This window comes from Mauremys mutica, chromosome 5, assembly GCF_020497125.1.
Source record: "Mauremys mutica isolate MM-2020 ecotype Southern chromosome 5, ASM2049712v1, whole genome shotgun sequence".
Lineage (NCBI taxonomy): Eukaryota > Metazoa > Chordata > Testudines > Geoemydidae > Mauremys > Mauremys mutica.
Genome location: NC_059076.1, coordinates 64,660,921 through 64,673,746, shown reverse-complemented (window position 1 = coordinate 64,673,746; position 12,826 = coordinate 64,660,921). Strand labels below are relative to the sequence as shown.

General features: G+C 43.7%; 1 protein-coding gene across 4 annotated transcripts in view; it reads right to left on the bottom strand.

The window, feature by feature from the left end:
• Nucleotides 1-10,036, bottom strand: part of RBM46 (RNA binding motif protein 46) — a 42,461-nt gene extending 32,425 nt beyond the window's left edge. Inside the window, exons 1-3 of one of the 4 annotated variants that reach the window (XM_045018137.1) lie at nucleotides 9,914-10,036; nucleotides 9,026-9,168; nucleotides 6,285-6,446 (exon numbers count right to left, since the gene is read on the bottom strand). In XM_045018137.1, coding sequence (XP_044874072.1) covers nucleotides 6,285-6,435 — 151 coding nt within the window. In that variant the 5' untranslated portion in view covers nucleotides 6,436-6,446; nucleotides 9,026-9,168; nucleotides 9,914-10,036. Of the gene's footprint in view, nucleotides 1-6,284; nucleotides 6,447-9,025; nucleotides 9,169-9,748 lie in introns of all 4 variants that reach the window. The other 3 variants (XM_045018139.1, XM_045018138.1, XM_045018136.1) reach the window with 3 other exon arrangements.
• Nucleotides 10,037-12,826: the final 2,790 nt, after the last annotated feature.

Sequence of the window (12,826 nt, the reverse complement as noted above, 5' to 3'; positions counted from 1 at the left end):
AAAAAAAAAATCAGCAAAGCCAAACTATATTGATAGCAGTATCTGTCAGCACCTTCACTGGTCAGTCTAATCTTACATGTCAAAGAATTAATGCAAAATACATTCCATAGTCAGAGACTGAAGCAGCACATCATTTTGCCAAATGCAGTTAGGCTATGTTGTCCTCTGCAGTTTTTGTCATCTGACACACTGCTGATGCTGTTTTGGAGAATGGTATATTTCCAGCATGGTCAGATTCCGTATTTTTTTTTCCAGACGTTGGCAAAATTTGTATGTGCTACACCAGTGCCCCAAAAACTGTGACCCATGGCTCCCTTGGAGAATCATGAAGTGTTTATGGGAGAGCCATGAGCGTATGAGAATTTTTTTGGGGGGGGGCAGATATGGCCATTTTGGGTTTTCCCCTAATTAAGAGACTATTAAACTAAGCTTAGAAATCACTGGGTCTTGTCCTGCTGCTGTTAATACTGTGACTGGAAGCATCTCCATGCCTTCCACTCCTGCAAGGGGCCCTCAGCAGAGAGACTTCCTGCTGGGGGAAATATTAATCAGAAATCTCTGCTGAAGGCCCCTGCTGAAGCAAAGTGCACAGAAAGGTTCCCAGTGCCAGCAACAGCAGCACCACTACATTAGTGGGTAGGGGGCTGAGGCAGAGACAGGTGAGTTTTATTTTTATAATGGAACAATTTTTACCAAGTGCTAAGCGTACATGTAAGCAAACAGTCAGCTAAAGACGATTTTAATAAAGTTAAACAGAAAAGGAAAGAAATAGACAATAAGGTGATAGTTACATTATGTTGGGTTTTCAGGTCTGGATACTACTTTGGAAAGTCCACAGCCACAATGTATCATTTGTTTTCCAGCATTACTAAATGAAAGTACAAGGCCAGGGAAACTACAGCAACATTTAGAAAGCAAACACCTAGAATTTGTAAATAAGAGCTGTGACTTTTTCCTTCGGAAACGAGGAGAACTAAGGAGGCAAAAGAGTAAAGTCAAAATAAGCAATTGTTCCTCAAAAAGCCTTAGAAGCATCTTATGTTGTAACCATGCAAACTGAAAAACATAAACAAGACCCTTCTACCAGCAATAGACATGCACAGAATTATGATTGGGAAACAAGAAACCATAACACTGAAAAACATTCCTATGTTAAATACCACAATCCATCAACATGCTGATGGATCTTACAGAAAAGATCCAGGACCAGCGGACAGAACAAGTTAAGAACAAGATCCTCAATGAATTCATAGCGCACTGATGGGATAGAAGAGTAGGGTTGCAGAATGAGTGAAGAAAGTGGCACCAGCAACAATTTGGACTCACTACATGATTCACCTCCAAGCTTTGACATTTAAGAAGCTGCAACGTGAAGTATATGAGGCGCTCAACAGTTACCAAATTTGTTAATTCCAGGCAGCAAACACATTTTATTATGCTGTGCAGACCGATGGGCTCTGACCACACTCCACTTGTTTCACAGAGAAGTCAGGTGGGGAAGTGTTACAACATGTCTTTGAACTGAGTAACAAAAAAAAATCAGAATTTTCCTTCTTGGGAAAACAGACCTTGCAGATTACATGTGTAATGCTGACTTCTTAACTATATTAGCTTAACTAGTGGAAATATTTGACAGACTGAATGCACTGAACCTAATACTTCAGGAAGGAAAGCAAAAATACTAGATATGAAAGGAAACCAGGCAATTCATGAAGCAACTTTGTCTTTGGAATTGCCACATTGAAAAGGGAGTTACCAAGATGTTTTCAGGGTTATCACACTTTAACAGAACAGAGTGAAAGTAATCAAAATGCCACTAAAGACCAAATATTGACTCATTTGTTTGAGTTGTATTCCCATTTTGATGAATATTTTCATAGATTTGAACATTAATTTTGTTACTGATTGGATTAAAAACAGATTCTCGGTAACACGTGACTTCATACCAACCTTAAGTATCACACTGTCAAGTGATCACATATTTAAAATTTAACAATCTAGGAATTCTGGATTTCTGTTAAAGGACAGTATAAAGAGCTCAGTGATGAATCCATGAAAGTGCTGCTCCCAGTTATCTTTGAGTCTAGGTTTTTACCTATGATTTGTGACTAAACACACAAATTATTTAAATTTGGAAAACACTGTGCAACCATGCAGTTCAAAATAGGACCATTCTTCTCATTAAAATCTTCAGCTGTGTCCAAACATGTAAAAAATTCATAATTTTCAAATTATTGTTTTAAAAATCTGGATTAGATCACATTATAGAATTTAACCAAATGAATAGTTAAATAAAGGCCCCAAACCAACCAAACTAGTGGTCCCTCTTGAAGTTAATGTCCTGAGACAGTAAAAGAATAAAAAAAATTAGTGGTATTTAGTTGTGGGGAGCCACCAAATTGTACAGTATCTGTAAGGGAATTGCAGTACTAAGAAGTTTGGGAACAATGGTGCTATACACATTGTTTGACAGACTATACTTAACATCTTCAAATTATAAAACATAGCCTTTGTTCTGTTGAATTATGCTTATTGTATTTAAAAATACATCAGGGGTGACATATTCTACCTAAAAGTGTGGGGGGGGCCCACAAGGCCCCACCCAATCCATGGTCTCACCCTTGCCCAACCTCTTCCCCTGAGGCCCTGGCCCCCGGCCAAACCTGAAGCCAGGCTAGGGAGCCCAGGCCCCTCCACCTACCAGGGGTGGAGGCCCCCCACAAGAGCAGTTCACAGCCTGTGTCCCCGCCCAGGGCAGATGGAAGGTCTGCGTCTCCCCACAGCTGCCTATGCAGCTCTTACCCTGATCCAGTTCCGGCTTCTAGCCTGACTGGGGGCAGGGCTTTGGGGGCCAAAGAGCCACAGCCAGGCCATGGTAAGAGCCTCCCGGGCAGCTGTGGGAATCCACAGACCCTCCATGTGCCCTGGGCAGAAGGTCCAGGGGACAAGGACACAGACCAGGGGCTGCTCTTGCCCCCCCCCCCCGGCAGGTGGAGGGTCCATGGCTCCCCACAGCTTCCCATGCTCCCTGGGCTATTCTTACCCAGGCCAAGCTCCAGCTTCTGGCCTGGCTTGAGGGGGTGGGGGGGCAGGGCCTCGGGGGGGAAGAGACTGAGAAAGGGACCAGGCCCATGCTGGAAAGTGGCCACTTGACTGCCCCACTTCCCATCACCCCTGGAATACATTTTTAATTTGGTTTCTGAAACAAGCTTCTAAGGCCTAGATCCACGAAGGAACCTATTGCTCCACTCAACATGGCCACAACTGCCATCCAGGAGAATCGTCACCCCAAAGTTAGGCCCTGTGGCTCCCTATACAATGCAAGGGAAGAGTTCGGCACCTGCAAAAGATTCACAGATGCCAGCATACTGAGTGGCAAGCCACTAAGATAGTAGGAAATGCTGAGGAGACGGGCATACCTTAAGTCCCGTTCATCAAAAGCTAATTAGGCAATATCGGTGCCAGGGATTCACAGCTGTGAACCCTCTCCTGGAGTTAGGTGCCTAAAGCAGGTAGGCCATTCCTCATAAAATACGAGAAAGAAAAAGTGAGAGCAATACCCCCCCATCCCATTATAGCCAACAGCATAGTGGTTAGGGCACTCATCTGGGAGGTGGGAGACCTGTTTTCCAATCCCCACTCTGCTCAGTTTGGTGCAGGGACTTGAACTTGAGTCTCCCATACTGTATAGAATCACCCTGCTCCTGTCTGTCTTTTCTGGTTTCTAGATTGGGCCATGAAGAGGAAGAACAGCAGCATTAGCTCGAGATATAACTCTAATGTTGTTCCTAACCCAAATCCTACACACACATGTCAACAACTCAAGTGGTGGTTTAAACTCGAGCTAGCTCACCTATGGGGGGGGGGAGGGGGAGTTGAAGGCCAAGTGCTGCTGATGCTTGAACTAGTAATACTACAGGGTCTTGGGTCCAGATTTTTAAAGGTATTAGGCATTACTCAGCTCAACATCACAGTGCCTAAATACCTTTAAAAGTAAGTGCCTCAGCTACTATGCACTGCTAATACATACAGGCTATGCTCCTCGAGTAATGTTTTGCAGAGTAACATCCTGCAGCACGACTGCTCTCACTCAAGCTCAGCTAACTCAACAGGCAGGGCCAGCTTTAGGCCAATTCGCTCAATTCCCTGGAATTGGGCCCCACACCTAAGAGGGCCCCGTGCCTTAGGCGCCTTTTTAATTTTTTTTTTTTTTTAAACTCACCCCAGGCCCCGCTCTCCCGGCCGGAACGCGGCAAGCCCCGCGGCCCCGCTCTCCCAGCCAACAATCCAAAGTGCTGCCGAAGACTGGGAGTGCCGCCCAGTGAGTACAAGCCCCCCCAGGAATTGGGCCCTGCACTTGCTAAAGCCGGCCCTGTCAACAGGAGTTAGGTCAAGTTATCTACCCATGAGTTAACACTGCAGTGCAGTCAAGCCCAAAGCCACTGAGACTTTCAAAAGTGACCTGCAATTGCAATTGCTATAGAGCATAAATGCAGTTTCCACTATTGTCTGTAATCTTATCAATAAAATATTTGTGCTTAATATTCAATTATATTATTCAGAATAAAAACTTTTTCTTAAAGTCTGAGCAAAATTAAATAAGCTGGTTTTGAATTATCCAAGTAAGAAAAATTGCAGTTTCCCTACATGTTCCAATCAGAAATTCTTTATTCATATAACTTTAAAAGTGTAAAATAGTTCAAAATTTGGCTAAAAATCTCATGGTGACTTAAAAAACAAATAAAATTTGAGGAAAACTGATTCAAAATTAAAATCATATCTGTTTAAAGTTAACCATGTTGTGTATGCACACCAGAATTTTAAGTGCATTCTTAAGTGAAGAAATTGTTATTAATAGGACTGTTGATTAATCACAGTTAACTTATGCGATTAACTCAAAAAATTTATTGTGATTAATCGCAGTTTAAATCGTGCTGTTAAACAATAAAATATCAATTTAAAATTTAGAAGTAGGACTGAGTGGACTTGTAGACTCCGAAGTCTTACATTGTTTTATTTTTTAATGCAATTATTTTTTGCACATAATTCTACATTTGTAAGTTCAACTGTCATGATAAAGAGATTGCACTACAGTACTTGCATTATGTGAATTGAAAAAATACTCTTGTTTTTTACAGTGCAAATATTTGTAATCAAAAATAAATATAAAGTGAGCATTCAGTGAGATATAACTAAAATCAATATATTTGAAAAAGTTGAAATGGTATTCTATTATTTTTTAACAGTGTGATTAATCGCAAAGAATTTTTTAATAGCACAATTAATTTTTTAATCGCTTGAAAGCCCTAGTTATTAACAAGTCTAAACCTCCACAGCCCTGCCACCATTCCTAAACTACACATGGATCCCCCCTCACCCTTAGAACAAAAAGGAAAATTCTAAAATAAATAACTCCATTAATGATGTGTTACATTGGGAAATGAAGCATTACATTCAAGAAGTTATACAAGGTAAGGTATCTTCTTCCAGGTCACCTTAGTCCCACTGTACATACGTGTTAGTATATAGGCCTGTCTCTTAGCTTGGGATAGAATTTTGGGTTTGATTTTTGATATTTTTATATCCTTACTAATATGTGAACAAACAACAAACATACTGTGTGTTGCTTCTGCCTAACCAGATGCATTTATAGCACAATGAGAAGAGATAAGGAAGAAGGTTTAAGTGTTGCTGGGTATGGTGGGAGCTTAATATACGAGTGTACACTTGAAGACTGCCTCGACTTCTATCTCAAGACAAGGTCAAGAAACCAGTCGGGAAGGACAAAAGGGGATGAGGACAGGGGAGGGGAGACATAAGAAACACTAAAAATCCAGAGAAAAGGTGACCCTGGCCAATACATAGCCTCACTCCTTACCCCTCCCATGGGGACAAAGGAGGTGGTACCGAAGTCCCCAGACTTAGTACCCTCCAAAACAGAACATGACCATAAATTGTAAGGGATAGGACCAGAGGCGTGCACTACAGGTATAATTAAGCCTGCCAAGAAGAAGGAGGAGGGAAAAAAAGGGGACATGGAAGGTTTTGGGGAATATTGATTAACCCCAATAAACACTGCATTGCCTGCACTTCAGACTTCAGGTCTTCCACTTTCTGTCTGCATGACAAGAACCAAGGGAGGGGCAAAGAGAAAGCACTTAACAATATGATGTATTCTCAATTCCCTGTTTTCTTTGCTAAACGTCAATTTCAATGGTTTAACTGGGAAAAAAGTAAAGGCAGAACTTGGCCTGGTATTTTTATAATTTCAAACAAATGCTCACCTGGTGGAGGACCACCAAATTTTCTTTGTCCATTTTCTTGAACCATGCTGTAGCCAGTCTTTTCCATCAAAGCTAGTAAGGCAGCCTCATTCTGAGTACCAGTTCGGATTTTGCCACATCCATTTGTTACATCTGTACTTTCGTCATGCATATTTGCAATATCTTCAACAAAACATTAAGATAAAATTTCATAATACAGAACTCCAAACTTAGCCACACACAATAGCTACTAAAAGCCAGAAAAGTAACAGCATAAATTATTTCAACTTTACCTCATGAAATTCTTCCCTTGCAGGAGTAAGCTTTTTTGTTCTAAACTAGCAAGTTATCATCATCTATATATTTTCTTGCAAATATGGTCCCATTTATTACAATAAAATTATGCATGAGAATACAGTACAGATAAGGAGTAATAATTTGTAGGATATAGTCTGAAATTTCTGTTTTATGTGGTTTACTCGCCGATGGAGTGTCACAGGGTGGCCAAGTGCAGCGCTTTCTGCCATTTCTTTCCCCTAATGTCATTAATAAGTTCACCAAAGCTTTATATAAGGAACAATGCCCCTTCTGAAGGGTCTAGTTTATTAACCCAAAACCCAATGAAAATATAAGTAAGACTTCACCCCAGGATCTTAGAGTAAGGTATGAGTTTATCCATTCCCACCTGGGTCCACCATTCCCTTTCAACAGGGTTCTCAGCTCAGTACCTTTCCTGGAGTCAGGACTCCTGCCACTATGGAGAGCCAGCGGTCTGCAGAGATCTATTCACTGCAGCTCTTCTCTGGGGCAGCATGTAGTTACTGACAGGCTGAGCTTCCTGCTACTGTTTGGGAGTTTCCAGTCCCTCAGAGAACAGCTTCCAGGCCCTTGCTCCATTTACAAATCCCCACAAATGCATGAAATAAGGACCCTTATCTTTTTAGTAATACCATCCTGGATTGCAAACTGACTTACTTATATCCTTCATTAAAAGCTGTTAAAAGTGACTTAGTTCACAACTAGGTGGTATTTCTGAGGCCTGAAAACTTGTAAGGGAGCCAGAGGGTGCAGTGTAAGAGGCAACAGTAAGGCAAGGTCAGACTGGAGTCAGGACAGCATCTGTTAAAACTCAAGATGCAGTTTGCTGCCTCTGAACATTAATTACTACTCACTTTCTTCAAACATAGCCTATTTTGTAGCTCTCAACAAGACTTTTAAAAAGTTTGAAAAAAATGGAGTTAGTAATTCTATTATCATAAATATTTCAAGTCAGCATGTCATGGTACAACCTTAACTCAGTTTAGAAGGATCTCAGCTAGAGTACTTGAGCATGTTTTAAATATTATGGGGAAACGCTGAATTCTGACTGGTCTAGCAAAGTACGCGTACCAACAGGACACTAATTTTACACTTGTTACATCAAGTCACAGGTATTTTAAGTGTGGGCGGCGGGGCCCGAGCAAGGGGGAGGCTCCCCGAGAGCGGGCGCGCTGGGTCCCATCTCCCGGCCGGAGACATCTAACAGACATCTGGAGGTATAAGTGTTTGAAAAAAGTATCCATAGAAACAAGGTTGCTATTTGAAAATACAAACTTAAATACATATCACACATAGACCAATGAATTAAAATGTCTTTAGTTATTATTTTATTACTATTTATTATTGCTCACCCCACCCTCTCTGACATTCCTTTCCATTAAAATGGAGATTAAGACAGGAATGAGGGAAAAGAAAGAGGAATAATTCTGTCCTGGTAATTCCTGGATAGTGATGGTGGTGGTGAGCGTGACATGACTGCAGCTTGCCACACTAGCTGTTAGGGCTGGTCTATGCTGAAAATTTACATTGGCATAGCTCTGTCAATAGGTGGTCCACACCCCTGACATAGTTAAGCCAGCCCAACCCTCAGTGCAGAGGGTGCCAAGTTTACCGAAGAATTCGTCCATCAATTTATCCACCCCACCACCTCCCAGGGAGGTAGCTTATTTACAACAAAGGGTGAACCCCACTGTAGAACTGGCAAGTGGCTGCACTGAGGAGCTGTAGCTGTTTTAAATGTGGACATTGCCTGGGTTACTTTTACCGTGGTTGGCAGCATGCAGGCCACGCATGCCCAGAAGGAACAGTGGTCAGGGGTGGCGAGTTGTATGGGCCCTTGGTGCCCGTGCTCCAGGAATATTCAGAGCACGGGGGCCCGGCTCCACCAATGTTTGGGGCTGGGGCTGTCCGCCCGCCTCACCTGCTGCCCCCGCATGCCTTCCCCGAAGCATCTCCCGGCCCCGCCTGCTGCCCTGGGCGATTTCTAAGGGTCTGGGGGCTCCCACCGCCAGCGCAGCGAGGCTAGAGCAGCTTCCTGCCCGCCCTCGCTCCACATGGTGTGCCACTCCCGGAAACAGCTGGCACATTCCTGCGGCCCCTGGGAGGAGGGGTGTCTCCACGCGCCACCCCTGCCCCAAGTGTTGGCTCTGCCATTGGAACTGCAGCCAAAAGGAGCTGCAGGGGCGGTGCCTGTGGGCAGCGACTCATGGAGACACCCTCCCCCCATCTAGGAGCTGCTGCCAGAGGCGTGTGCGGGTCGCTTTCCGGAGCCGCCCTAGATAAGCGCCGCACCTCTCAGCCCCTCTTGCACCCCAACCCGCTGCCCCAGCCCACAGCCCGCACCCAAACTTCCCCCCGAACCTTAGGCATATTTGGGGGCGGGGGGGGGGGGAGAAGAGAGCGGGACATGGACCGTTCTGGGCACCACCAAAAATTACACAAACCTGCCACCCCTGACAGTGGTCACTCAGCAGACTCCGGCTTGGCAGACACCCGTCTCACGGCTGATAGGACACCACAGGGGACGAATAGATTTTCCTCGGCTTCACCCAATCCAATCAAGCTGGCAGGAAGGGGGTGGAGATAGCTGTGGAAACAACCGAGCACATAAAGACCTACGTGGCGGGGAAGGGGCACATTATATTTGATGCTGGGGGAGGAGCTGGCTGGCAGGGCACAGGGAGCTATGGGATTGTGGTGGGTGTACACAGCACCGAAAGCTGTGAGAAAGGGGCAAGGGTGGCGGCATGCGACTAGGTCCCAGGGTGAGAAGGGTGGCAGGGGAGAGGCTCCCTGGGTCTCTTGGTGCTGCCTTGGAGTCACCAGAGCAACAGTAACAGCAGCACGTTTCCATCCAGAGCCATAGGCACCAACTCTGAGGGTGCTCTGGAGCTGGAGCACCCACAGAAAAAAAGCATAGGGGGTGCTTGGCACCCACCGGAGGGCCCCACCAATCAGCTTCTCCCCCCTCCCATAGATCAGTTGTTCAGCGGTGGGCAGGAGACACTGGAGGGGAGGGAAAGGGCAGGGCCTGCTCAGGGGAGGAGCAGACAGGGCAGGAAGAAGCAGGGTGGGGGTGGAGGGGAGTCGAGAACCCCCGGGGAAATGAGACAGTCAGCGCCTGTGTCCAGAGCCCCCCGCCCCCCACGGGGCTTCTGGGACCGCACCCGCGCTGGGCTCTCAGCCGCCGCCCATGCCAGCGGCGCGGCAGGGACTTCAGGCCGAGGTGGGACCGTTACACAGAACGTTGAACAGCCCCTCCCGGGAGAGTCTTACCGCCAACGGCGACTCCCGGGACTGGGGAAGGGGCAATGGCAGCGCGCGCGCCTCACCTACCACCGCCCTTCTCACGCGCGTGGCATTCGACACCACCACGACGACCGACTTTCCCACTCTTCGGCGCGTGGCACCGTCTGACGCTCCAGCGTCGCCAATCAGCAGCCGCCCGAGTAGGCACGTGACAAAATTGACGGCCTCCAGCGACCAATCAGAACGTGTCGAGAGCCAAGTAGGGTGGGGAAAGCTTTTAAAAACCTTGGAGGTTGAGGGAGGGTGTGCGACCAATTAAAAGGAGGATACGAAGGAGCCAATGAAAGAGGTTCTACCATGTGAGTGCGGCGTTGAAGGAGAAGGGAGGGGGTGTGAAGTGGGCGTGGGAGGGCTTCTTACCCTGACGCTGACAAATTTCATAGCGGTGTTGCAGTCAAGCTGGAGGGCTGCTGTTGCATGTGACTCCCAGCCTACTAGGGTACAGCGTGTTCGTCCCTAGGGCTGCAAATCTACTGTTACTTCTGCAAATACAGCCAAACTGAGGGAAAACCTCCGCATTTCGCGATTTTTGCTGAGCTTAGTGTGACTGCAGTTTTACTAATGTATTGCAAAAAAGTTGGGGGGCACGAGGGAGTGAGAAATGTTGAGCTTTTCAGAAAGTCACACCATTGCTGAGTGAAAATGTAAAGTTGCAGTCAGACTAAGATATGTTTTCACGTGTTTTGATTTGAAAATCCAATCTTAAACAGCCCTGCAGAAAGGTAGCACATATCGCATGTGCAAAGTTACCTGAAACAAAATTTTAGAAACATTCCCCAAAAAAATCAGTTTTATACGACTCCATTGGTACCAGTTAATCACCACCACAATTACAAAATAGGTACATAGCAAGAGAGAAAATTTAAAATTATTTTATCTCTCCATTATATTAAATAATGGGGCATCTCTTAAATGCCATGGCAATGTTGTGGCAATTGGAGGCCACATATTTTTTACACAACACTCAGAACCACAACAAAATTCCTCAGGGGTCAGAGCATGGCTGCAGAACCATACCCATGTCATATACATTCGATGGGCATCCATCAGCTGCACCAGAAGTCTGTAAAGTTTGTTGGTTGTGGGCATTTTAATTTGCTGTTATCAAAGTATTGTGTACTTATTGCACCCAGACTGCACAACAATGAGGTCATTAAAGAAAAAGCATACAACTTTTAACTCATTAAAGAAGTTCCCCAATTTTAATATTGAAATGCTTAATTTCATATTCCAGTGAATCAGAGAAATTATAATTCTAGTCACTATAGTAACATGCTTCAGCACTTTTAGTCTAATTTTAAATGGGTGCCAATTTTTATGTCATTTATAATATGACACGATAGACAATTCAGCTAATCAGTTTATTTTTTTTTTTCAAAAGAGATGGTTTGTTCCATTATTATTTATAGAATAATGCTTTAATGATATGACTGACATTTAATACTTTTAACAGTAAAAGCTTAATAGTGTACCCAGTGATATCACTTTTCATGGAGTGTCACCACATTTTCAGTGTAGGTACCTACAATCATTTTCACCTCATCCAAATGAGTCATGAGGGAATTGAGTGTATGTAATGTTAACAAGCCAGTACATTTTAGCAGCAACTCAGGCTTTCGACTGCCTGAGATCAGTCACTACTCAATAAGAAATTCCATTTTAGTTATTGCTATTTTACAGTATGCTAGGTATATTTCTTTTCTAACTTTAAAAAAAAATCTTCGTGTTTTCTCTGGATTCCATGCACGTGAGGTCTCATTGTGTGGGGCTGTACCAGACACTTCCGAAGTATTGCTGTCTGCCATTGTAGTGTACAGAAACTGAATAATATTCCTTTAAATAGTAAATGAATACTATCCAATTTCTATCCATGGTAGCCAATAGATGGCACAAATTTAGGGTCAGACTTCCTTTTATTTTATAAAATGGCTTGAATGAAAGGGAAAATCTAATTGGCTGAAAGTGTTCCAAACCTATGTCATTATCTTGCAGTAAACACGGATGTTAGAACTATCCAACCTCTTCATCAAGAAGATTACTAAAACACATTTTTATTAAACCATTTTAAATCTACTTAATTTAAATCTTCTATGCACTTGTGTAAGTATATCAAATAAACAGCAGTATGTGCATGAGACGTGAGTTCCATCTCCTTTCCTTCTCCTCTATCTCCTTCCTTTTACCTTTGTCTCTATCTCTTCCTTCTTCAATTGCCTCTCCTCCTTCCTTCTCTTAGGTAACATTTGTTGGGAGTAGGTCTTTAAAAGAGAAGCTGCTGCCCTTGCTCCACTCAAGTGTTTGTCAGTAGTCAAGCTTCAAAGAACAAGTGATATAAGCAGAACGGTAATTAAATATTCATACCCATCTCCACTAAAACTAATGCCAGGTTTAACTCTGCTGGTTTTGATGTACAACTATTTGGAGGACAGGAGAACAAGACCCTGATTCAGGAAATCATCATTAGTCAGCAAATGCTATGCTTAAGTGCTTTGCTGAATCAGGACTTAAGTACAGCTATGTTTTAATCTTTTTAGTCTTGATAAGCAAAGACTTAAATAAATATGTGTATGGGGGCATTTTACAATAGAGTTACTTGCTCTTTACAAAATACATTTGGCATAAGTTCTAGCTAAAAAAGTACTTGGAATCAGAAGTAAAATGTGCCATTTGCCTACGGGCTAAATCCTGCACCCATCAATATCAGTGGGCCTAAATTACTATCTGAATGTGGCAGATCTGTTCACAACTCTCACTGATTTGAGGCATGTTGAACAAGGGTAGAACATTGCATAGATCATTCCATTTATTCCCTTGGGTATATTTGAAAATATTTGAGATCTTTCCCCATTCACCTTATTACTTAGTATCAAGTGTGACCGTTGCTTTTCTTTTCTTTGCCAGCTGTTTTAATTAACTATAGTACATAATTTTGTTCT